This window comes from Tilletiopsis washingtonensis (genome assembly GCF_003144115.1).
Source record: "Tilletiopsis washingtonensis strain MCA 4186 unplaced genomic scaffold FA09scaffold_8, whole genome shotgun sequence".
Taxonomy (NCBI): Eukaryota; Fungi; Basidiomycota; class Exobasidiomycetes; order Entylomatales; genus Tilletiopsis; species Tilletiopsis washingtonensis.
The window spans coordinates 78,959-98,317 of NW_020312005.1; the positions used below are offsets into that span (position 1 = coordinate 78,959).

At 68.6% G+C, this 19,359-nt stretch overlaps 11 protein-coding genes across 11 annotated transcripts in view; 6 read left to right on the forward strand and 5 right to left on the reverse strand.

Annotated features, from left to right (window-relative positions):
• Positions 1-20: 20 nt before the first annotated feature.
• Positions 21-800, reverse strand: FA09DRAFT_248174 (hypothetical protein). The gene is made up of 2 exons (XM_025739677.1): positions 152-800; positions 21-92 (listed from the first exon to the last, which is right to left on the reverse strand). Exons 1-2 carry the CDS (start codon positions 708-710, stop codon positions 73-75), a joined length of 579 nt encoding a protein of 192 aa, XP_025598956.1. The 5' UTR covers positions 711-800; the 3' UTR covers positions 21-72.
• A 72-nt stretch (positions 801-872) lies between these two features.
• FA09DRAFT_306902 (hypothetical protein) lies at positions 873-3,976 on the forward strand (the record flags this gene model as incomplete). The annotated part of the gene is made up of 5 exons (XM_025740546.1): positions 873-978; positions 1,032-1,226; positions 1,545-2,738; positions 2,791-3,143; positions 3,199-3,976. Coding segments are annotated over exons 1-5 (2,547 nt in total), but the record flags the coding sequence as incomplete, so codon positions are not given.
• A 779-nt stretch (positions 3,977-4,755) lies between these two features.
• Positions 4,756-6,722, forward strand: FA09DRAFT_325115 (hypothetical protein; the record flags this gene model as incomplete). The annotated part of the gene is made up of 6 exons (XM_025741154.1): positions 4,756-5,577; positions 5,697-5,871; positions 5,925-6,062; positions 6,111-6,213; positions 6,261-6,507; positions 6,558-6,722. 6 exons carry the CDS (start codon positions 4,756-4,758, stop codon positions 6,720-6,722), a joined length of 1,650 nt encoding a protein of 549 aa, XP_025598958.1.
• An 83-nt stretch (positions 6,723-6,805) lies between these two features.
• FA09DRAFT_329190 (histone-fold-containing protein) lies at positions 6,806-8,309 on the reverse strand. Its single transcript, XM_025742070.1, has 4 exons — positions 7,967-8,309; positions 7,663-7,692; positions 7,518-7,563; positions 6,806-7,445 (listed from the first exon to the last, which is right to left on the reverse strand). Exons 1-4 carry the CDS (start codon positions 8,276-8,278, stop codon positions 7,138-7,140), a joined length of 696 nt encoding a protein of 231 aa, XP_025598959.1. The 5' UTR covers positions 8,279-8,309; the 3' UTR covers positions 6,806-7,137.
• Positions 8,310-8,596: 287 nt separating this feature from the next.
• On the forward strand, positions 8,597-9,469 carry FA09DRAFT_291199 (Thioesterase/thiol ester dehydrase-isomerase; the record flags this gene model as incomplete). The annotated part of the gene is made up of 2 exons (XM_025739971.1): positions 8,597-8,838; positions 8,953-9,469. Coding segments are annotated over 2 exons (759 nt in total), but the record flags the coding sequence as incomplete, so codon positions are not given.
• Positions 9,470-9,983: 514 nt separating this feature from the next.
• Positions 9,984-12,367, forward strand: FA09DRAFT_345693 (Pentulose kinase). The gene is made up of 7 exons (XM_025744708.1): positions 9,984-10,047; positions 10,096-10,495; positions 10,551-11,144; positions 11,194-11,235; positions 11,285-11,866; positions 11,920-12,000; positions 12,050-12,367. Exons 1-7 carry the CDS (start codon positions 10,001-10,003, stop codon positions 12,134-12,136), a joined length of 1,833 nt encoding a protein of 610 aa, XP_025598961.1. The 5' UTR covers positions 9,984-10,000; the 3' UTR covers positions 12,137-12,367.
• FA09DRAFT_329193 (PIN domain-like protein) lies at positions 12,309-15,090 on the reverse strand. Its single transcript, XM_025742071.1, has 3 exons — positions 14,936-15,090; positions 13,472-14,868; positions 12,309-13,210 (listed from the first exon to the last, which is right to left on the reverse strand). The coding sequence occupies exons 1-3, from the start codon at positions 15,070-15,072 to the stop codon at positions 12,384-12,386; spliced, it is 2,361 nt and encodes a 786-aa protein (XP_025598962.1). The 5' UTR covers positions 15,073-15,090; the 3' UTR covers positions 12,309-12,383.
• A 120-nt stretch (positions 15,091-15,210) lies between these two features.
• Positions 15,211-16,080, forward strand: FA09DRAFT_359867 (phosphoribosylglycinamide formyltransferase). Its single transcript, XM_025745171.1, has 2 exons — positions 15,211-15,272; positions 15,322-16,080. Exons 1-2 carry the CDS (start codon positions 15,224-15,226, stop codon positions 15,987-15,989), a joined length of 717 nt encoding a protein of 238 aa, XP_025598963.1. The 5' UTR covers positions 15,211-15,223; the 3' UTR covers positions 15,990-16,080.
• On the reverse strand, positions 16,021-16,938 carry FA09DRAFT_329195 (hypothetical protein). The gene is made up of 2 exons (XM_025742072.1): positions 16,550-16,938; positions 16,021-16,491 (listed from the first exon to the last, which is right to left on the reverse strand). The coding sequence occupies exons 1-2, from the start codon at positions 16,740-16,742 to the stop codon at positions 16,325-16,327; spliced, it is 360 nt and encodes a 119-aa protein (XP_025598964.1). The 5' UTR covers positions 16,743-16,938; the 3' UTR covers positions 16,021-16,324.
• A 100-nt stretch (positions 16,939-17,038) lies between these two features.
• FA09DRAFT_359869 (hypothetical protein) lies at positions 17,039-18,917 on the forward strand. Its single transcript, XM_025745172.1, has 5 exons — positions 17,039-17,670; positions 17,729-17,827; positions 17,877-18,073; positions 18,134-18,458; positions 18,513-18,917. Exons 1-5 carry the CDS (start codon positions 17,153-17,155, stop codon positions 18,823-18,825), a joined length of 1,452 nt encoding a protein of 483 aa, XP_025598965.1. The 5' UTR covers positions 17,039-17,152; the 3' UTR covers positions 18,826-18,917.
• A 225-nt stretch (positions 18,918-19,142) lies between these two features.
• Positions 19,143-19,359, reverse strand: part of FA09DRAFT_296554 (NAD(P)-binding protein) — a gene marked incomplete at both ends in the record, with an annotated part of 1,330 nt that continues 1,113 nt past the window's right edge. The window contains one exon of the mRNA XM_025740171.1: positions 19,143-19,276. Within this exon, the coding sequence (XP_025598966.1) occupies positions 19,143-19,276 (134 nt within the window). The remainder of the gene's footprint in view (positions 19,277-19,359) is intronic.

Sequence of the window (19,359 nt, forward strand, 5' to 3'; positions counted from 1 at the left end):
GCGGTTCGCGCTTAGTCAGCACCACGGCCCACTCGCCTTGGCGCGGGCGCGAGCGCAAGTGAGCGGGCGATGTCAACTTGACGTCGCGCAAGCTGAGCAAGAGTCAGCGCCGAAATTGAGATCTGCTTTGAGGATGCAAGCGGCAACTCACGGAGTGTCGCCATAGCACTTGCGCAGCGCCGCCACTCGCTGAGACGTGCCCTGCGGATTCGCCTTGTCGTCGACGCGTGCGCCGTCCTTGAAAGCCGCGGGCGCACTCGGCGCCGCGAGCGTGCGACCGGGCGGCTAGCGTGCCGCGCGCGGGCGCGGCGGGTGGTACGGCGCCAGCACCAGCATCTGCCGGCAAAACCCTCGAGGCCGTCCGGGGAGCGAGACACAGAGATAGGGGCGATGCGGGGCAGCATACGGCGCGGAGAGGTCAGGCTCGCCGCCTCGCTGTGCGTACTGACCAAAGTGATGATGCGGATGCCGCTGCGGCACGGCTCAGCTCGGCTCGGCACGGCTGCGCTGCTGGTGGATGCTGCGGCGTGCGGTGCTGCGGCCGACGCATGAGCGCTGCGGGAGCGCGGCGGGCGTGCCAGGCGCCGCTCCCGCTGCGGAGAATTGGGAGGAGCGGCGAGCTGCGTTGCTGCGTCCGCTGCTGGCAAGGCTGCATGCTGGTGCGGCATACGGGGCGCTGCGCTGGCGGGACGATGCTGCCGAAGAAGCATGCGGCGCACCCGGCGAGCTCGGGGCGGCGGCGCGGCAGATGGCCGAGCATGGCCGAGCAGCGAGAAGGAGGGGCCGGCGGCATCTTGCACCGCGCGGCTTGGCCTTGGGGCGCGCGCGACAAGGCCGCGACGCGCGCGCCTCGCTCCTTCCTTGCCGTCTCCAGCACCCTCATCGCCGCCTGTGCCGCCGCCGCCGCTGCTGCTGCTGCTGCTGCCGTCGCCGCAGCCGCCGCCCGCAGCATGGCGCCCGCCTCTGTCAAGCTCAGCCGTGCGTGCCCTCTGCTGCGCCAGGCGCCGCCCGCTCACCCGCTCCGCGCGCAGTCTTCGAGCCGCTCGTCTACCTGCGCGGCCAGTCGGCCACGGGCGAGGATGCGCGCGGGCGCCGCCGCCAGGTCGACTTTGAGGCCCCGCCGGCGCAGCTGCGCGGGCTGCTCGTGCTCACGCTGCCGCGCCCCAGCCGCATCAAGGAGATCAGCGTAGAGCTGCGCGGCACGGCGCGCACCGACTGGCCCGAGGGTGCGTGTGCGGCGAGTGGGAGAGGGCCAGCGTGGGTGCATAAGGGTAGCTTGGGGTTGTAGAGGTGGTGGTCGACGCCTGCAGAAAGGCGCTGCTGAGAATGCGGTGCTTGGCCAGTGCAGAAGGGCTGCTCGGGTGCTGCGGGAGTGGCGCGCCGCTGTCTGTTGCGGCAGCATCTGTGCGCTCCGATCAGGAGGTGCAGACTCGCAGACGCAGACTGCACGCAAACCTGCGCGCCGTGCTCGCGAATGACTGCCGCTCTGCGCCCGCATCAGGCTTGTCTGCCCTGCTTGTCCTGTGCTCATCCTGCGCCCACAGGCATCGGCTCGAACCGCCTCGAGCTGGGCGAGGAGTCCGTCATCATCAGCCAGACGGTGTCGCTCTTCCACGCGCGCTCGTCGGACCTGCTGCCGCGCCGCCGCGCACAGAGCATCGGGCCGGGCATCTCCTCTGCCGACGTGCATGCACGCGGCGCCGCGGCGGAGGACGGCCGCGTCGCCGGCGCCTTTGCCACGCCGACGTTCAGCAGCACCATCGAGGGCTCGTCGGAGGAGCGCGCCGGCCTCGCGCGCGTGGCGCAGGTGGCCGCGCGTGCCGGCAGCTCGCTGCTGCCGCAGGCGCTGATCCGCGAGCTGCAGGGCGATATGCCGCACGGCAGCTCGGGCGCGTCGCTGTCGTCGGGCCGGCGCTCGGGCACGTCGACGCCCAAGAGGCCGTCGATGCGCCGCGCCGGCAGCGCAGGCAGCGGCGGACCCGTCTCCGGCTCGTCTCTCACGACCGCCAGCTCGCACGCGAGCAGCAGCTTCTCGCCGAGCGCCAGAGGCGTCCCGTCGCCGCAGAGCTCTGCCCTCTCTGCAGCGCCTCTGCGGCCGCGCAGCCCGCTGGTCTCGCCGCCGCTGAGTGCCCAGGGCGAGCCGCCGCCGTCGTACACGCCCAACGCGCCGCCGCGCACGGCTTCGCCGAGCCCACTTAGGCCTACCTTGCCCATCGCCGCTCCCACCTCGCCGCAGTCGAACCACGCCGCAGGCCCGCAGAGCCGCAGCATTCTGCACCCGGCAGGCCGGCAGGAGCGCAACGCCAGCAGTCCGAGCACCGAGCGCGGCGCTGTGCGCTTCGGCCAGGGCCCGCCGCCGGGTGCTGCAACGCCCGAGGCTGAGACTGCTGCACCCGCATTCCCGAGCGCTTCGATGCAGCGCAGCGGCAGCCTGCAGTCGCAGCGGTGGGGCAACGCCACGTCGGCACCCAGCACGCCGTCCGTGAACCACACATTCAACCCGTTTGCGGCGGAGAGCTCGACTTCAACCTCACGGCGCCGCAGCACGGACAGAAGCATGGAGCCCGCCGCAAACGCGCCGCTGCCCGCAGCGACGAAGCCAAAGGCCAAGAAGGGCGGCATCAAGAGCCTGCTGGGCGGCTTGCTCAAGGAGGCCGACAAGCACCGCGACGACGAGCGCGAGACGCGCGAGCGCGACAAGGACGAGGAGGGCGGCGTGTGGCGCGAGTTTGCCAAGGGTGCGTGGCGCAGAGCTGACCTGGCCATGCTGCGACTGACATACCTCCTCAGGCACGTACACCTACCCGATCTCTTTCCCGCTGCCGGCCGCGCTGCCGCCGACGCTGCATGCAGACTTTGGCTCGAACGTCTACCAGCTGCGCGGCCTCGTGGTGCGCTCTGGTGCGCTGACGCCGAATCTGGCGGCCGAGACGGAGGTGGTGCTGGTACACGCGCCTGACGAGGACGGACGCGAGGAGACGGAGAGCATCGTCGTCGAGCGCACGTGGGAAGACAGCCTGGCCTACGCCGTCGTCATCTCGGGCAAGTCGTTTCCCGTCGGTGCGACCATTCCGCTCTGGCTGCGCCTCGTGCCCATCGACAAGTGCCGCGTGCATCGCGTCGTCGCTACACTCGAAGAGCGCGTGAGTCTGGAGTGAGCCCTAGCGATCGTTCCGTTGCTCAACCATTGCTGCCCAGACGGATTACTTCGCCAAGGGCCGTCGCATCGCGCGCCACGAAGTGCCGCGTCGCTGGACGCTGCTCAAGCTCATGTCGCCAGTGGCGGGCGAGCCTCTGCTGCCCATCACCTCCGAGTCGCCCGACGCGCTCTCTATACATCCGCTCACGCCGTACGCGCAAGCCGCGGCGCTCTCGTACGCCGAGGCAGACCGCCACGAGGGCCTAGGCAACCCGGCCTCGCTGCTCGACCCGCTCGGCCCGTGGGAGATGGCTGCGGAACTGCAGGTGCCGATGGGCACGCGCATCAACATCTCGACAAACCACGCGCGCTCAAACATCGCCGTGCGCCACATCGTGCGCCTCTCCATCCGTGTTGAGAAGGTCGGCGCGGGGCGCACGACGGGGCCTGACGGCAAGCCGCAGCTGTTCGACATCAACATCGAGTGCCCGCTGGCGCTGACGCACTCGCAGACGGCGCATGCCTGGCTGAGCCTGCCGGACTACTGGAGCCTGCCGGCGGCGCGCGACGACGAGCTGACCGTCGTCACGGCGCCCGACGGCGCGCTGCCCCCGGATCTCGCCGGCACTCAGCGCGCCAGTGTCGCTGTGGGTGCCGAGACTGCTCCGCGCTCGTCGCCGCAGCAGCGCGTGCCGCTGCCGACGGTGCGCAAGATGAGCAACGGGCCGAGCTCGCCAGCGACCAGCGTGCCTCTCTCCGCCGCGCGCCATGCCGAGCTGCGGTCGGCGCGCCGCGGCGTCAACAACGTCACGGCGGCGACGCGCGACGCCGGCGGCCCCGCCGCTGCCAGTGGCTCCACGCTGCCCGCCGCGGCCCGCTCGCCGCCGCAAGCCGGCAGTCCGCAGGCCGTCGGCCGCGCCTGGCTGACGCTCAGCACGGCGCCGGAGTCGCCCGACGGCACGACGGCCCGCATCGCCGTGCCGCGTGGCAGCGAGGCGCTGCCCAACGCTCCCGGCGCGCGCGAGGCCGAGGAGCTGCCGCCGAGCTATCCGTGGGCCACGGCCGAGGCAGACCGCACCGCCTCGATCGCCTGAGAAGAGCTGCGCCGCGCCGCCGCTTCCCCTCCCACCCTATACCCGCTCGATGCTACCGGATCCCTGCAGGGGCCTGCTAATTCGGACACCCACCCACATCATCCCGGCCCGCATCCCCATCAATGTCACGCTCTCCACTTCTCTCGACGACGCGCCGTCGCTTGCCGTTGCAGACACGTCGCATTTGCGCCGCCCTCCAGACGCTGACCCACGCCCGTATCTCGGGCTTGAGGTGACAGGCTGAGTTGCCAGAGCCGATTTGGGCTGGCTCCAGGCATAAAGATATATTGGGCAGTAGGTTGCCCATGCATTTAGAGGGGGGAGCCTAGCCAGGCTGGGAAAGGTTGTGGCATGAGGGCGGTGGTGAGTGAGCGACAAGATGGCCGAGCGCTGCGCACGAGAGGCGCGCGACACGGATTTTCCGCGAGGCTGTGCAACGCCCTGCTTCGCTTCCTTGCCCTCCTCCCACTGCCCCTCATCGCCGCCCAGCCACGCCGCGCTTCACTTCCTCAAGGGTCACCCATGCAGACGAACCGCCCGGGCACGGCGCCGGACAGCATCGGCCCGCTGTACGTGCTGCACTTCAGCTCGGAGCACGCCTCGTTCCGCCTGCCCGAGTTCGCGGCCGTATGCACGGCGCTGGGCGTGCCGTACGCCTTCGTGCCGACGCCCGACGCCCGCGAGCCGTCGCCGAAGTTCACGACAAGCGCAGAGGGCTCGCTGAGCTCGGCACCCAGCGCAGAATCGTTGCCGAGCTTTGCCGCCTGCGCAGGGCCATCCGACGTGGACCCGTCCGACGAGTGGCGGCCGCTGCAGGAGTGTGAGCGCCCGTACCAGCTCGTGCACCTGCCCGACGACGACGCCGTGCGGTTGCTCGCGACCCGCCTCGTGCTGCTCTGCGGCGCGTACGCGCACTGGACGACGGGATACAGCGCCGCACGCACCTCGGCATACCTCGCATCCGGCAACGTGCGCCGCTTCTACGCGCCGTACCAGAACCGCAGCTGGAAGGCGAGCATGGTGTCCATCAACCGGCGCATGCCCGAGGCCGAGCGACGCACGCTGATTCCGCGCGAGGCCGAGAGCATGCAGCTCGACGGGCCGATCAACCTCAGCGCGCCGGAGCTCGAGTGGACGTGGCTCGAGGACTGGTCGCGCCGGCAGCAGCTGTCGAAGCACGAGGTGCGCCACTTCGTGCGTGCCGTGCACGTCGGGCGCAAGGTCGAGCTCGGCGCGCAGACGGGGCGCGCGCTCGTCGAGTGGATGAGCCTGAAGCGGCGCGCATACATCGGCAACACGAGCATGGAGGCGGAGATGAGCCTGATTGTGGCTAACATGGCGCTGGTGAGTGGGCTGCCGAGGGCGAGCCGCAGTGGAAATGGGTCTTCCGACGCTGCGGCTCGCTCTCTGCTCGTCCGCGCCCTGCCAGGCTGGGGCTGACCTGGCCGGGCCCGTCTGTGCAGGCGCTGCCGGGCACGCTGATGTACGACCCGTTCCTCGGCACGGGCTCTCTCATCTACCCGTGCGCACACTTTGGCGCCCTCGTGTCGGGCTCGGACATCGACATCACCATGATGCGCGGCAAGGACGGGCCGAACCACTACGACGGCGGCGTCTTTGGCGGGCGCGGCGAGGGCTGTGAGTCGCAGCACAAGCGCTTTTTGCTCTGGCCGTGCGCTGACGTCGCACAGCGGTGCGAAGCGGCATCCACGCTGCCGCAGAGCAGTACGGCGTCGCGGCGCGCCTCGTCGACATCTGGGCGGCCGACGTGACGCACTCGCCGCTGCGCACGCTGCGTGGCGGCCTCTTCGATGCCATCGTGACAGATCGTAAGTGTGCCGCCGCGACACAGGCTTCGATGTGCTGACTCGTAGCAGCGCCGTATGGCGTCCGCGCCGGCGCGAAACGCTGCGGCCGCCGTGACGTCGAAAAGCAGCGCACGGAGCCGTACCTCTTGGAGTCGGGCATCTGGTCGCACGAGTGAGTCGCGCGCCCGTCGAGCTTGACTCGTGCTGACCCTCATACAGGCGGCCAGAGTATGCGCCGCCGATGAAGCCCTATCCGCTGCGCGACCTCATCGCCGATCTGCTCGACTCGGCGGCCGGGCTGCTCGTGCCCGGCGGGCGCCTCGTCTTCTGGGTGCCGACAATGACAGCCGAGGGCGGCGAGGCAGACGGCACAGACGCGGGCGAGCAGGTCCTGTCGCTGCCGACGCACCCAGCATTCCGGCTCGTTGCGCAGTCGCTGCAAGACTTTGGCCGTTGGGGCCGCCGAGTGCGTAGCCTGCTCGAGCTACCGCCCGCCTGCCGCTCACCTGTCTCCAGCTCATCACGATGGAGCTGCTGCCCGAAGACGCGCGGTCACAGGCATCGCAGCCCATCGGGCTGCCGCAGCCGCCCGCTGCGCACATGCGCGGCGCCGCAAAGACGAAGCCAGGGCGCCTGCGCGCCGACCAAGATCCGACCGACTTTCGCAACAAGGTGCGCTAGGCCGCACCGTGTGGCCCTTGCGCGCGTTGACCACTCTCGCAGTTCTACCGCAACATCTCAGTCACCGGCGACGCAGGCACACCATAATGATGACCAGATCAAGTGCGAGCGCCAGGCGCGTGTATGAGGAGGCATGCTTATGCACGATGGGTGTGCGGACAGCGGAGACGTACAGGACGGACAGGACAGACGGCGGAGCTAGAGCACTCTAGGATTCCGAACGGGCCAGTGCGGACACTTGTCTGTCCGGGGCTGCCCAAGAGCTCTTTTGGCTGTGTCCGAGCTCTTTTGGCTGTGTCCAGAGCTGCAACAGCCCCGCGCCGTTCCGGCTCGGGATTTTGGAGCTTGAGGGGCTCCCGGCGGAGAACTCCGCGCGCGTTTGAACGCCCCTCTCAGGCGGCAGCGTGCCTGTCCTTCACTCCTCGACGCCCACTCTGAGCCACTTAGCCAGTTCCTCCTCTCTCGCCTCTCTCCCCTCCACTCCCTCTTCTTCTGCATCTGCCGTCTCGCCCACCTCGCCTGCTTCCTCCTCTCCCTCCTCCGCGTCCGCGTCCGCGGCGCCCTTGCCCCTGCTCGCGCGTGCATTCTCCGCGACGACGTCGATGAGGAAGTCGAATAGATCGCTCTTGGACAGCGCGCCTTCGACGTCGGAACGCAGCAGGGTGCGCCGCCGGGCTGCGGTGGCGTGAAGGTAGGCGCGGCAGGTGAGGTCGGCTATGAAGACTATTGAAGAGGAAGAAGGTGAAGCCAGGTCAGCGAGCGTCGGCAGTGCCATTTGAGTGCAGGCCATCTCACCCTCGCAAGCACGCGCAAAGATGATGGGCGCCTCGGCAGAGATCATCTTTTAGTCGAGCACAGCGTCAGCGCTCGCCCTCGCAGTCGGTCTCGCTTCTGAGCTGGCAGCACAGCAGGAAGAGTGGGCCGGTTGAGCAAGACTCACCTTGATCTCGTCGTCCTCCTTCATCACTTTCTGTAGAGGCGCATATGAGAGAAGAGTCAGTCGTCGCTTCCGTCGAGGAGCTGTCTCTTTGCTGGCGCTGCCCCCTCCAAGCAGAAACGTGCGCTGCCCAGCGCCAACGAGCCAAGGCAGTGATTACTGCTCAGCCATCGTCCCTCTTCTCTCCGCCAGGACCTCACTTTCGCACGCTCAGCCAAGCTGCTCACGCGTGCTCGCAGCTGACGGCTTTCCAGGCTCTGTCGTTCTGCAGCTGTCCCAGAGCACGACGGAGTGCACGAAGACTCACCTTGATGCGCGCCAGCGGCAGTTGTCCCGGGCCCGGCTTGAACTTCTCTCCGGGCGCCGAGGCTGGCGCTACTGGCGCCGCCTCCTTCCTCTTGCCCTTGCCCTTTCCCTTGCCCTTCTTGCCCTCCTCCTCCTCCTGCGCAGCAGCAGGCGCGATCGACGGTCCAGCGGAAGAAGAGGCGCGCTCGGCGTCCTCCTCGACGCTGCGCATCTGCGCCTGCCAGAAGCGCGTGTGGAAGGTGGCCAACGTGTCGGTGGGCAGCACAAGTGGGCCCGAGGAGGGCGGCGGCGGGAGCGGCTTGCGCGAGGGCATGGCGTGTGAGGTGGGAGGCGGAGGATGAGGTGCGGAGAGGAGGTCGAGTGGAGGCTTCTAGCGTCAGGTCAGCCCCGCACTTCAGATGCAGCCGAACATTCTCGGGCGATCCGGCTGTGTCGGGCCGGCGACGGAAGCGGCGGCCGGCACAGCCGGGCTGCCAAGAAGCACCGCGCAACCCGGCTTCCTCCAACACCACCACCTCACCCGCCCGCTCCCGCCATGCTCGCACGCGCAGGCCTGCGCCGCGCCGCACCTCTGCGGCAAGCTGTCGCTGCGGCGCGCTGTGCCAGCAGCGGCAGCCCGGTGCCGCCGCCCACCGCGTCGCCGCCGCCGCGGCAGCAGCGCGGCGGCCTCGTGCGTGCCCTGGCGCTCGGCCTCTTCGGCGCCTCGGCCTACGCGCTCGGCTCCATCTACCCGCCCTCGCTCGTCTCGCTCCTCTACCCGCAGCCGGCGCCGCCGCGCCTCGCCGCCGACTCGCCCGAGGGCAAGGCGCACACGCAGCGCATCGAGAAGGAGCTGCTGGCACTGCCCGAGGTCGCCCAGCTGCGCAGCCTCGCGTCGCCGGCCACGGGCGCCTCGGCGCTTACGCACAGCGGCAAGTCCGTCGCTTCCATTGCGCCGGGCGCCAATGCCGTCACTACGCCGCCAGCGACGTCGGCCAACCCGCAGAGCACGTCGCACTACCTCGCCTCGCGGCCCTACGCGCGCTTCCCGCCGCAGAAGGCCATGCACTCGCTCACCGCCGGCGCCCTGCGCGGGCCGGGTCTCTTTGCCGTGCCGCCGCTCGTGCTCTCCCTCACGCCGCACGGCGCCGCGGCGACGGGCGGCAGCGAGGGCGACGCGGCGGCCTTCCTGCACCTGGGCCGCAGCATGTGCGGCCACGACGGCCTCATTCACGGCGGCCTGCTCGGCACCGTCATGGACGAGACGCTGGCGCGCACGGCCTTCTACGCGCTGCCCTCGCGCGTCGGCGTGACGGCGCGCCTTGAGCTCGACTACCGCGCGCCCGTCAAGGCGGACCAGTTTGTCGTCGTGCGCACGCGCCGCATCGAGGCAAAGGGCCGCAAGGCCATCGTCGAGGGCACCATGGAGACGCTCGACGGCAAGGTCCTCGTCAACGCAAAGGCCATCTTCGTCGAGCCCAAGTTTGCCAAGCTGCTCGACACGAGCCTTGTCGCCAAGATTATGGACACGGAGGGGGAGGCGGCCAAGTAGAGCATGCGCATAGAGGACGCCATAGACATCGTGCAAGGTAGAGCCAAATCAATACACCGTCACCTTTCACTTGTGCCACAGAGCAGTGGTGCCGCAATGGGCGCTTTGGGCAGCAGAGTGACACGTGCATGCACGAGCGACCGAGTCCAGGCATGCGCTGCAGCGCTGCACCACGCCGCGCACACGCTTCTCGACGCACACAGGCAGACTCAGAGCGCGCAGATTGACGGATTGATGCATTCGCGACCGCCTCTCACGTCAGCTTGATGAGGACAAACATGAACACCCAGCTCATGCGCCGAGCAGGTCCTCATGGCATGCGGCGGCCAGCGGAACGCCGACGAGCGCGGCGGGACCTCCACGGTCGAGTGCCGACTCGAGCTGCGCGGCGCGCGCGCCGCGCGCGCGCGCCGCGCGCACGGCCCGGCGTCTTGCTCTGCGAACACTCGGCGATCTCGGCGATGCCAGGCGCTCCTCTCCTCCGCACCCTCACACCCCGCAATCATGGCAGCGGCATCACACGACGAGCCGCTGTACCTCGGCATCGACGTGTGAGTGCGCCGCCCACACACACCGCCGCACGTGCTCACACGCCGCAGCGGCACGGGCTCGGCACGCGCGGCCCTCTTCTCGGCCAGCGGCGCGCTGCTCGGCGCCCACGCGCGCGCCACGACGACGTTCCGCAGCCCCGCCGACGCACGCGTCTTCGAGCAGAGCACCGACGACATCTGGGCCTGCATCGCCGAGTGCTCGCGCGCCGTGCTGCGCGACGCCCACGCGGCGCCAGCGCGCGTCAAGGGCGTCGGCTTCGACGCCACGTGCAGCCTGGCCGTCGTCGACGGCGCCGGCTCGCCCGTCGCCGTGTCGCCGACGCCGCAGGGCTGGGCGCACGGCACGCAGAACGTCATCCTCTGGGCCGACCACCGTGCCGAGCAGGAGGCGCACGAGATCAACGCGTCGCGCAGTCGCGTGCTCGACTTTGTCGGCGGCACCATGTCGGTGAGTGGCGCGCGGGCGGCCTGCTGGCGGCGCCGCCCGGCTCACGCCTCGCCAGCTCGAGATGGAGCTGCCCAAGATCCTGCACCTCGCGCGGCGCATGCCGCCGGCGCTCTTCGCCCAGTGCCACTTCTACGACCTGCCCGACTTTCTCACCTGGCGCGCCACGGGCTCGCGCGCCCGCTCGCACTGCAGCCTCGTGTGCAAGTGCGCCTACGTGCCGCCCGGCGTCGTCGCCGACGGCGGCTCGTCGGGCTGGCAGCAGGACCTGCTGCGTCAGCTCGGCCTCGGGCAGCTGGTCGACGAGGGCTACGCGCGCCTCGGCGGCGCGCCCGACGGCGACGGCGTCATTCTCACGGCCGGCCAGCCCGTCGCGCAGGGCCTCAGCGCACGGGCGGCTGCCGAGCTCGGCCTGCTGCCCGGCACGGCCGTCGGCAGCGCGCTCATCGACGCCTACGCCGGCTGGGTCGGCACCGTCGCGGCGCCTGCGACCAACGGCCCGTCAGCGGCCGCGGCTGTGGCTGCGGGCCTCGAGGCGAGCGAGGGCCGCCTCGCTGCCATTGCCGGCACGTCGACGTGCCACGTGCTGCAGAGCACGCAGGGCATCAAGGTCAAGGGCGTGTGGGGTCCGTACAAGAATGCCGTCTTTCCCGTGAGTCGCCTGAAGCCGGTAGATGTCTCGCGCTCATCTCGCGACGCAGGGCATGTGGATGAACGAGGGCGGCCAGAGCTCGACGGGCCAGGTGAGTGCCGCAGTGGACACCGACCTGCGCTCTGCTGACTCTCGCGCAGCTCATCGACTTTATGATTGACTCGCACCCCGCCTCGCCGGCGCTCAAGGCCGCGTGTGCCTCGACGGGCACGTCCGTGTTCGAGGCGCTGCACGCGCAGCTCGACGCGCAGCGCCTGGCTGCGGGCGTGGCGCACGACTCGTACCTCACGACGCACCTGCACCTCTACCCCGACCTGCACGGCAACCGCTCGCCGCTGGCGGACCCCAGCATGCGCGGCCTGCTCGACGGCCTGGCGCTCGACGCCAGCGTGCACGACCTGGCGCGCGTCTACTTTGCCACGCTCGAGGCCATTGCGCTGCAGACGCGGCAGATCATCACGGCGCTGCGGCAGGAGGGGCACCGCATCGACGCGCTGTACATGAGCGGCGGCCACACGCGCAACCTCGTCTTTATGCAGCTGCTCGCCGACGTGTGCGCCATTCCCGTGCAGCTGCCGGCGAGCAGCAGCACGAGCGTCGTGCTCGGCGCCGCCATGCTGGGCCGCTTTGCGCACGAGACGAGCGACGGCGCCGCGCTCGAGTCGCAGGCGGCCGCCGAGGCGCACGCGCACAAGCACGCCGACCGGCTGTGGCACACTATGGTGCGTGCTCGCCGCCACCCCTGGCGCGCCCTCCCTGCTGACGCGGCACACAGGTCGACATGAGCAAGCCGGGCACGTTTGTGTTCCCGTCCGGCGACGCCGCGCTGACGCGCTTGCTGGACGCCAAGTACGCCGTGCGTAGCATGCTTTCCTTCGGCAGGGCGCCGCTGACCCCAGCCTCAGATCTTCCTCGACGCCATCGCGACGCAGCGGCGCTGGCGCGCGGCGATGGACGCTGCCGTGCAGCCGCTGCCGGCTGCGGCAGCATAAGGAGGCGCAACGAAATGCGAGAGTGTGGGTGCGGCTGGCCGGGCGTCGAGAGAGGGGTGTGCTGCGCGCGGGCGGGACAGCAAATTGCCAACCTGGAAGGGCTCTTGCTCGAGGGCATTGCCCTGACCGAGCGCTATCGTGTGGAGTGCCTGCACAGACCAAAACGGAGCATGTGCGATATCTATAGACATGCGTTGAGAGGTGGACTAGAATACAGTGTGAGGTGACAGGAGAGTCAGAAGGGTGTTCAGGCCGAGGTGCCGTCTGCGTGACGATCAGATTGGCGGTCGTTGAGGGCGCTTGGGTCCCAGCTGGCCACGCCGGCAGCGTGCGTCGGGGCATCCTCGAAGAGAGCGCTGCCGAAGCCAGGCGTAGCCTTAGACTTGCGCTCCTTGCGAGCCGGCGTGTCCTCAAGCGCCAACTCTTCGCTGTCGTCGAGGCGCAGCTGCTCTGGCTCCTCGGCTCGCGGGCCGAGCAGGTTGCGCCAGAAGACGTTGAGCGCCTCGGCGCTGACGCGCGAGTCGTCTGCGCCGTCCGAAGCGGCCCATGCGCGTAGACGATGCGCCACGTACTGCAGCGACGGCATGCGACGAAAGACGCCGCGCGCTGCGTTGAGCTCCTTGCTGTAGGCACGCCAGGTCAAGCTGGCCGGCGGGGCGTACTTGCGCATGGCGGGCGTTGCAGCAGAGGCAGCGGCAGAGCGGCGAGCACTGGCAGAGGCAGAAGCGGCGGCAGCGGAAGAGGCTCGGAGCACTGCCGAGATGCGGCCGTGCTCGCGGATGAGCTTGAGCGCGGTGCGTCCGGCGATGCCGGGCACGGTGCGGTTGAAGTCGGTGCCGCAGAGAAGCGCGAGCTCGAGCATGCGCTCCCAACTCTCGGCGTCGGCCTGTGCGGCCGCAGTGCTGCTCGCGTCGAGGCTCGCCGACACGTCGCCTGCGTTTTCGTCGGCAGAGCTGGGCGTAGCTTCATCGTCGAGGATGTCCTCGCTCTCTGCTGCTGCGGCGTCGAGCGCAAGTTCCGGAACACTTGCGCCAGTCTGCTTTACGGCAGTTGAGCTAGTAGAAGCTGCTGCTGCTGCGAGAAGACACGGCATGTCAACATTGCATCGAGAAAGCGTGGCAGGTCCCGAGTCGATCTCAGCAAAGTCTCATACTGGCAGCATTAGATGCACCATCAAAGCGACGAGTGCAAGGCAGCATGTCGCCACGCGTGCATGCGCCGCCGTGACGCTTCCTCAGCCCTTTTCCTATATGATCGGCGGCTTGGCCTTGCGGCACAGGCCGACGACGCCATCACTGACCGCTCGGTAAATCGCGACAAGACGCGAGCACTCACCAGCAACAGGCAGCGGCATGCTCTCCGGCGGGAAGAAGGCGTGCCTGACCTTGCGGCCATCGACGACCTGCAGCTTGCCGCCCAGCGCGCCTCGAATGAGTGGCACGTCGAAGAGCAACGTATCACTGTCCTCCGACACCACCGCATCTGCGTATCCGTCGCGCACAACGCGCGCACAGAGCGCCTCGGCCTCGTGTGCGCGCAAAGCATTTCGGGCGCCCGAGCCGGTGTAGAGCACCGGGATGTGATGCAGCGCACACAGCTCGGCTGCGAAAGGCACCACTGATGGCGGGAGCTTGGCGCTGGATCGCTCGTACGAGGCGCGCAGCTGCGCTTGCGAGACGGAGAGGGAGCTGAGCAGCTCAGCGGGCGCAGCGGCCTCGGCGAGAGCTTCGAGTGGCGCGGCTGCATCGCCAGTAGCTACGCTTGCTGCGCATTTAGGCTCCTCCTCGGCGTCTGCGATGCGTTGCGCCTCCGCAGCTTGCGTCTTCGCAACTTCGACCTCCTCGCTCTCGCGCGCCGTCTCCGTCTGCGTCTCCTCGACAATCTTGACAAGCGCCCTTGCTTCTTGCCCTGCCAGCAGCGCGGCGTACACCTGCGCCTCCTGCTGCGACAGCAGAGCCTGCCGTGGCGTCTCTGCATCTCGCTCGGTTCCGGCTGCGCCCGCCGCTGCAGCAGCATCGCTCTCGCCAGAGTGTGCAGAGTACGAGGCGCGCAGATGCGCTATTTGCGCTGCCAGCGCCAAGGCGGGCGATGTTTGCGCCTCGAGGATCTCGTCCCATGCGGCGCCGCTCTCCGCAGACGGCGCAGACGTCGTTCGTATTGGCACTGGCGAGAGCAGAGATGCGCGTGCGCCACTTGACTGCCGCTCGGCGTCGAGCACGTCGTCGATGTGCCGGCCCAAAGGCAGCGAAGAACGCAGCTCGTCTAGTAATGCCGGAGAGAGCGTCACGTCTTCCTCCTCGGGCAGGCGCGGCAAGCCCGACCGCGGCTCTGGGGCAAGGAGCTCGTCGAGCAGACTCAACGATGGCGGATCGGACGCGCTCGCCTGCTCCAGCGGCACGTCCCAGCGCCTCAGCCAGCGTGCGCACTCGGCGCGCTCGTCGGCCTCCATAGCCGCAAGCCTGTCAAGCGCAAGCTGCAGCTGCGTCAGGCGGGCCTGTCGTCTTCGCTCTGCCTCTGCTCGCTGGAGGATGCGAGCACGTGCGGCGCGGCGGCGCGCATGCTCGCGTGCCTTTTGCGGCAGGCGCGCCGTCGGCAGGGGATTGTCGAAGACGAGCAGCGGGCGGATGCGGTGTGTGCGCAGCGTGGCGAGAAAGGCGGAGAGGCCAAGCAGATGGCGATGCGGCGAGGCAGACGAGGAGAAGTGTAGGCGCGTAAGGAGCAATGTGCCGTCGCTGAGTGTTGCAGAGCATCAGCATGAGCATGTCCGCCGCGGCGCAGGCGGCACGGCGTAGCACTCACACGGCGACGCGCCTGCCCGCCAGCGCGTGCCAGCCGCTGCTGCTGGGCGCCGAGAGGTCGGTGACGGCGTCGGGCGCATGTGCGCGGATGAGGGCGAAGATGCCCTTGATGCCGTGCGCGCTCGGCGAAGGGCGCATGGCGGGCGCAGAGGGAGCTGGTGGCGAGAGGAGGCGATGCGGCGAGAGCAACACAACGCACGAGGAGCGCCGCCGCGAAGCTGTGCTGAATTCGCGCTTCTCGCTCGCGCCTCTTCTTCCTTCCGCTCCGCTCACTCGCACTCCTCTCGCCATGACATCGCCAGCCGACCGGCGCATCGTCGTGCTCATCTCGGGCTCCGGTGCGTAGCGTCGTCAAGCGGGTACGCTCTTGCGCTCACACTGCCACAGGCTCAAACCTGCAGGCGCTGCTGGACGCCGCCGGCTCCTCTTCGCTGCCCGGCGCACGCGTCACGCAGGTGCTGTCGAACCGCAAGGCCGCGTACGGCCTTGAGCGCGCTAAGAATGCTGGCGTGCCGAGCGCCACGCTGTCTTTGAGCCCATGGCTCAAGGCGCACCCCGGCTCGTCGCGCGACGACTACGACGGCCTGCTCGCCCAGGCCGTGCTGGCCGGCGGCGAGGGCAAGTCAGAAGAGGTGCTCGCAGCCGCACGCGAGGGCGCTGCTTCCTCGTCAAGCGCACCTGCAACTGCGCTGCCCGACCTTGTCGTGCTCGCCGGCTTCATGCACATCGTCTCGTCGGCCTTCCTGGCGCCGCTGCGGCGCGCCGGCGTGCCCGTCATCAACCTGCACCCGGCGCTGCCGACGCAGTTCGACGGCGTCGACGCGATTGGGCGCGCCTGGCGTGCGTTCCAGGACGGCACGCTCAAGGACGGCAAGACGGGCGTCATGGTGCACGAGGTCATCGAGGAGGTGGACCGCGGCGCGCCCATTGTGGTGCGCGAGGTGCCGTGCAGGGAGGGAGAGAGCCTGGAGGAGCTGGAGACGCGCATCCACCAGGTGGAGCATGAGATCATCGTCGAGGCCACACGGGAGATGCTGCAGCGCAAGCAACGGTGAGGAGGCAATGTCACCAATCACAAGGCGCTGGCGTGATATGCATTGTCAGGGCATGAGGGCTGCGGCATCTATGAGAGGGATGGACGCGACGTCTATGAGCGACAGCGGGTGCGGGAATGCGTGGGGCCATGAGCGTGGCGTAGGTATGTAGCGGGGTCACTCTAGGTGGACGGAGCCATGCGCGAGTGTGGAACATGCGCGGCGGGTGACGCAGCATGGCGGAAGCAGGGCCAACGATGGGAGCATCTGCGCGGAGGAGGGATGCGCGAGTGTGTCGCATGTACGGCTCGCAGTGGAGCGGGCGAAGATGCGAAGATGGGAGCAGCGCAGCACGCTCAGGTCGCCAGGACCTCGTCGGGAAGGTAGATGCCCGAGTCGTCGCGCGAAAGCAGCTGCGGGCGCGGCTTGTGGCGCGGCGGCTGCGGACAGAGCCTGCGCAGCATCAGGTCGCTGAGCATGTTCTCCTCTGCGATCTCGAGCTGGTCCATCGAGTCCCAGCTCACTGCGAGGTGCGGATGCCTCAGCTATGGCACCTCGTGCGACGAGGCAGAGCGACTCACGTTGCGTAAAGTGGATCGTCACCCAGTCCATCACGCGCGACTGCGGCGCGAAGTGCAGAGCACACAGCGGCCCCGCGACGATGAGCACGCTCAGGATGCCGAGTGTGTTGAGCACAAGACGCTGTGCGCCGTCGAGCGCGTACAGGCCGATGCGCAGCGAGGGTGCGAGGGTGGAGCGGCGGGGACGGCTCATGCTGGTAGCGCAGCTGCGGATGGATGTCTGGCACGCGAGACTACGAGGAGGATGACGCGGCTGGATGAAAGCGAGCAGATGCTGTGGCTGCTGGACGTGCGAGGATGTGCTGAGGTGGTGGTGAGAGCCCAGCCTAGCCTGAGCATCGTCGCTCCACTCTGTCAAATGGTAAAGGCCGCAGTCCAGATATGGCGCGGCTTACGATAAGGGCGAGCAAGGTACGGCCTCTGGCGCGGCCGCGTCGGAGCGCAATAGACTCGGAGCCGTGCGCAGTCAGAGTTTCCTTGTCTGCTCCTCCCGCGACCACCGCGCCGCTCCTCCTTTGTCCACAGCGCCACGGCCTGCCGCGTCTGCACTTCAAAAGGCGCTCAGCGCCGCCTGTCGGCTCCTCCCGCTCCACCACCTCCACCATGCTGCGCTCGCCCCTCCTGCTGCGCTCCGCTCTGCGCACCTCGCACGGGCCGCCCAGCACCGCCTTCGCTCGGCAATGGCCACGGTCTGAGCTCCGTCGCGCGCTGCACGGCAATGCTCCGCTGAGACGACCAGCGCCGACCTCGCCGCTCTTCCTGCGGGCAGTCTGGCGGCCCGCTGCCAAGCCTGCCACGCCCGTCTCGGTGCCCGCCGCAGATGCCCTCGTCTCGCCCGACGGGCGCATCAGCGCTCCTCGGCCCGAGGGCAGCGGGCAGGCCATACCTGCTGGCGTCATGGACCAGCTGCGCGGTGATCCAGAGCTTTACGCTCGCTTTGTCAATGCCGAGGCACCCAGCGCCTCCAAGGCGCTGCTGGTCGCGCTCGGCCTTGCGGGCAGCTGCTACGTCGCAGGCGCATGGTGGTCCGTCGCGCAAGAGGAGGAGGCGGAGGCGCAGCGCAAGCAGCAGGGATGGAGCAGGCTGCTGAAAAGCGGTCCGGCCGACTGTCCTCGCTGGACGTGAGTGCTGCGCTGCATGGAGTCTGAGTCTTCCGCTGACATCGTGTCGTGGCTTTAGCGCCGGCGCTGCGAGGCTGCAGCAAGCTTGTGACTTCCTCCACCTTCCACAAGCGGTGAGAGAGGCGCTCTCCGACGGCTATGTCTCCTGCTTCTTGCGGTCAGTCACAGTGGACGCTTCCTGTCCGTCCCGGCTCACATGCGCCCAGATATCGCGATCTCCCGCCGTACTCGCAAGATGCAGTGCCTATCATCGCGCTCAACGCCGGCGTCCTCTTTCTATGGACACTGTCGCGCATCCCGGCTGCAGGCGGTCTGCGCCGCCTCATGAACCGCACGTTCCTTGACGTGCCGAGCTCGGGCAGACGCTGGACGATGCTGACGAGCAGCTTCTCGCATTCGGGATGTGCGCGTGTGGCCTGCTTCCCCTTCTGACGCCAGTCGCGCTGACACGAGGCACGCTCAGTCATTCATTTTGCCATGAACAACTTTGCGCTGCTCAGTCTCGGCTCCGTCGGCTTTGCCTCGGCCAACTGGTACGCCTCGAGCGGCTTCCGGCGCACCGAGGCATCCGCCGTGCCGCACCTGTTCGCCTTCGCCGGCGCCGTTGGAAGCCTTGCAGCGCTGGCCTTCCACATCCAGGGCGCCGTCAACTTCCGCATGCTGGCGCGCCGCGCTGGCTACGTGTTCGCCAAGGCCAAGATCGGCACACAGAGCGGCCTCGGCGCCAGCGGCTGGATCTACGGCGCAATGGTGCTAACCGTCATGTCGACGCCCGAAATGCGTCTCAAGTACGTCTTGCATGCCTTTCCGCTCGCGATTCTTCCACTGACGCGCTCGCGCAGCATCCTCTTCCTGCCGCACTTTCAAGTGTCGGGCACGGAGGGCATGCTAGGTCTCTGCATGGTCGACGCGCTCTGCATCCTCTTCCGCGTCCAGATCTTCGCCCACTGGGTGCACCTCACCGGCGCCGCGCTCGGCTACGCCTACTACTACTACGGCCTGGCGCTGTGGGAGGCGACGCGCGCCCAGGTCCAAGAGGTGCGCGCCCAGCTTGGTCTCAGCCAGGTCGCAAGCCAGAAGGGCGCTTGCCGGGCGATTGTGCCTGCGCGACAGACAGCGCCAGCGGCGGCGCCGCGCGGCGAGCGGCTCGTCTGACGCTTCTACCTCACCGCTCCGCATCTGTTCTTCTGGACTGCTCGAACTCGCCTGCTGTGCTTGCTCAATCGCATACCCCTGCTCATCCCATGCTGGTCCTGCTCTATGCTGCGAGAGGCCCGAGAGAGTCAGCCCCGCTCTCGCAACCTTTCATGCTTGATGCCTTCGTCTCAGCGCCAAGCTGTCCACTTCTGCAAGTCTACCAGCAAAGGCAGGAGAGCGCAATGACGAGTGACTAACTTCGTTCTTTCCCCCCGTGCCTCCCACGGCGCCTCGTCGACTCTGGCCCCAAGCTCGCCTCGCCTCGTCCTTGCACCTCAGCGCAGCGCTGCACTGAGGCGCTCCCAGATCTTCTCGCGCACCGAGAGCTCGCGGACGTTGGGCGACAGCTCGTAGCGGCGCAGTCCGGGCGAGAAGAGGTTTGCTTGGCCGCTTTGCATCAGCTGACGGCCTAGGTGAAGCAGAAGATCACGTCAGTTTGAGAGAGAGAGAGATTTTGAGAGAGAGAGAGAGAGAGAGAGAGAGAGAGAGAGA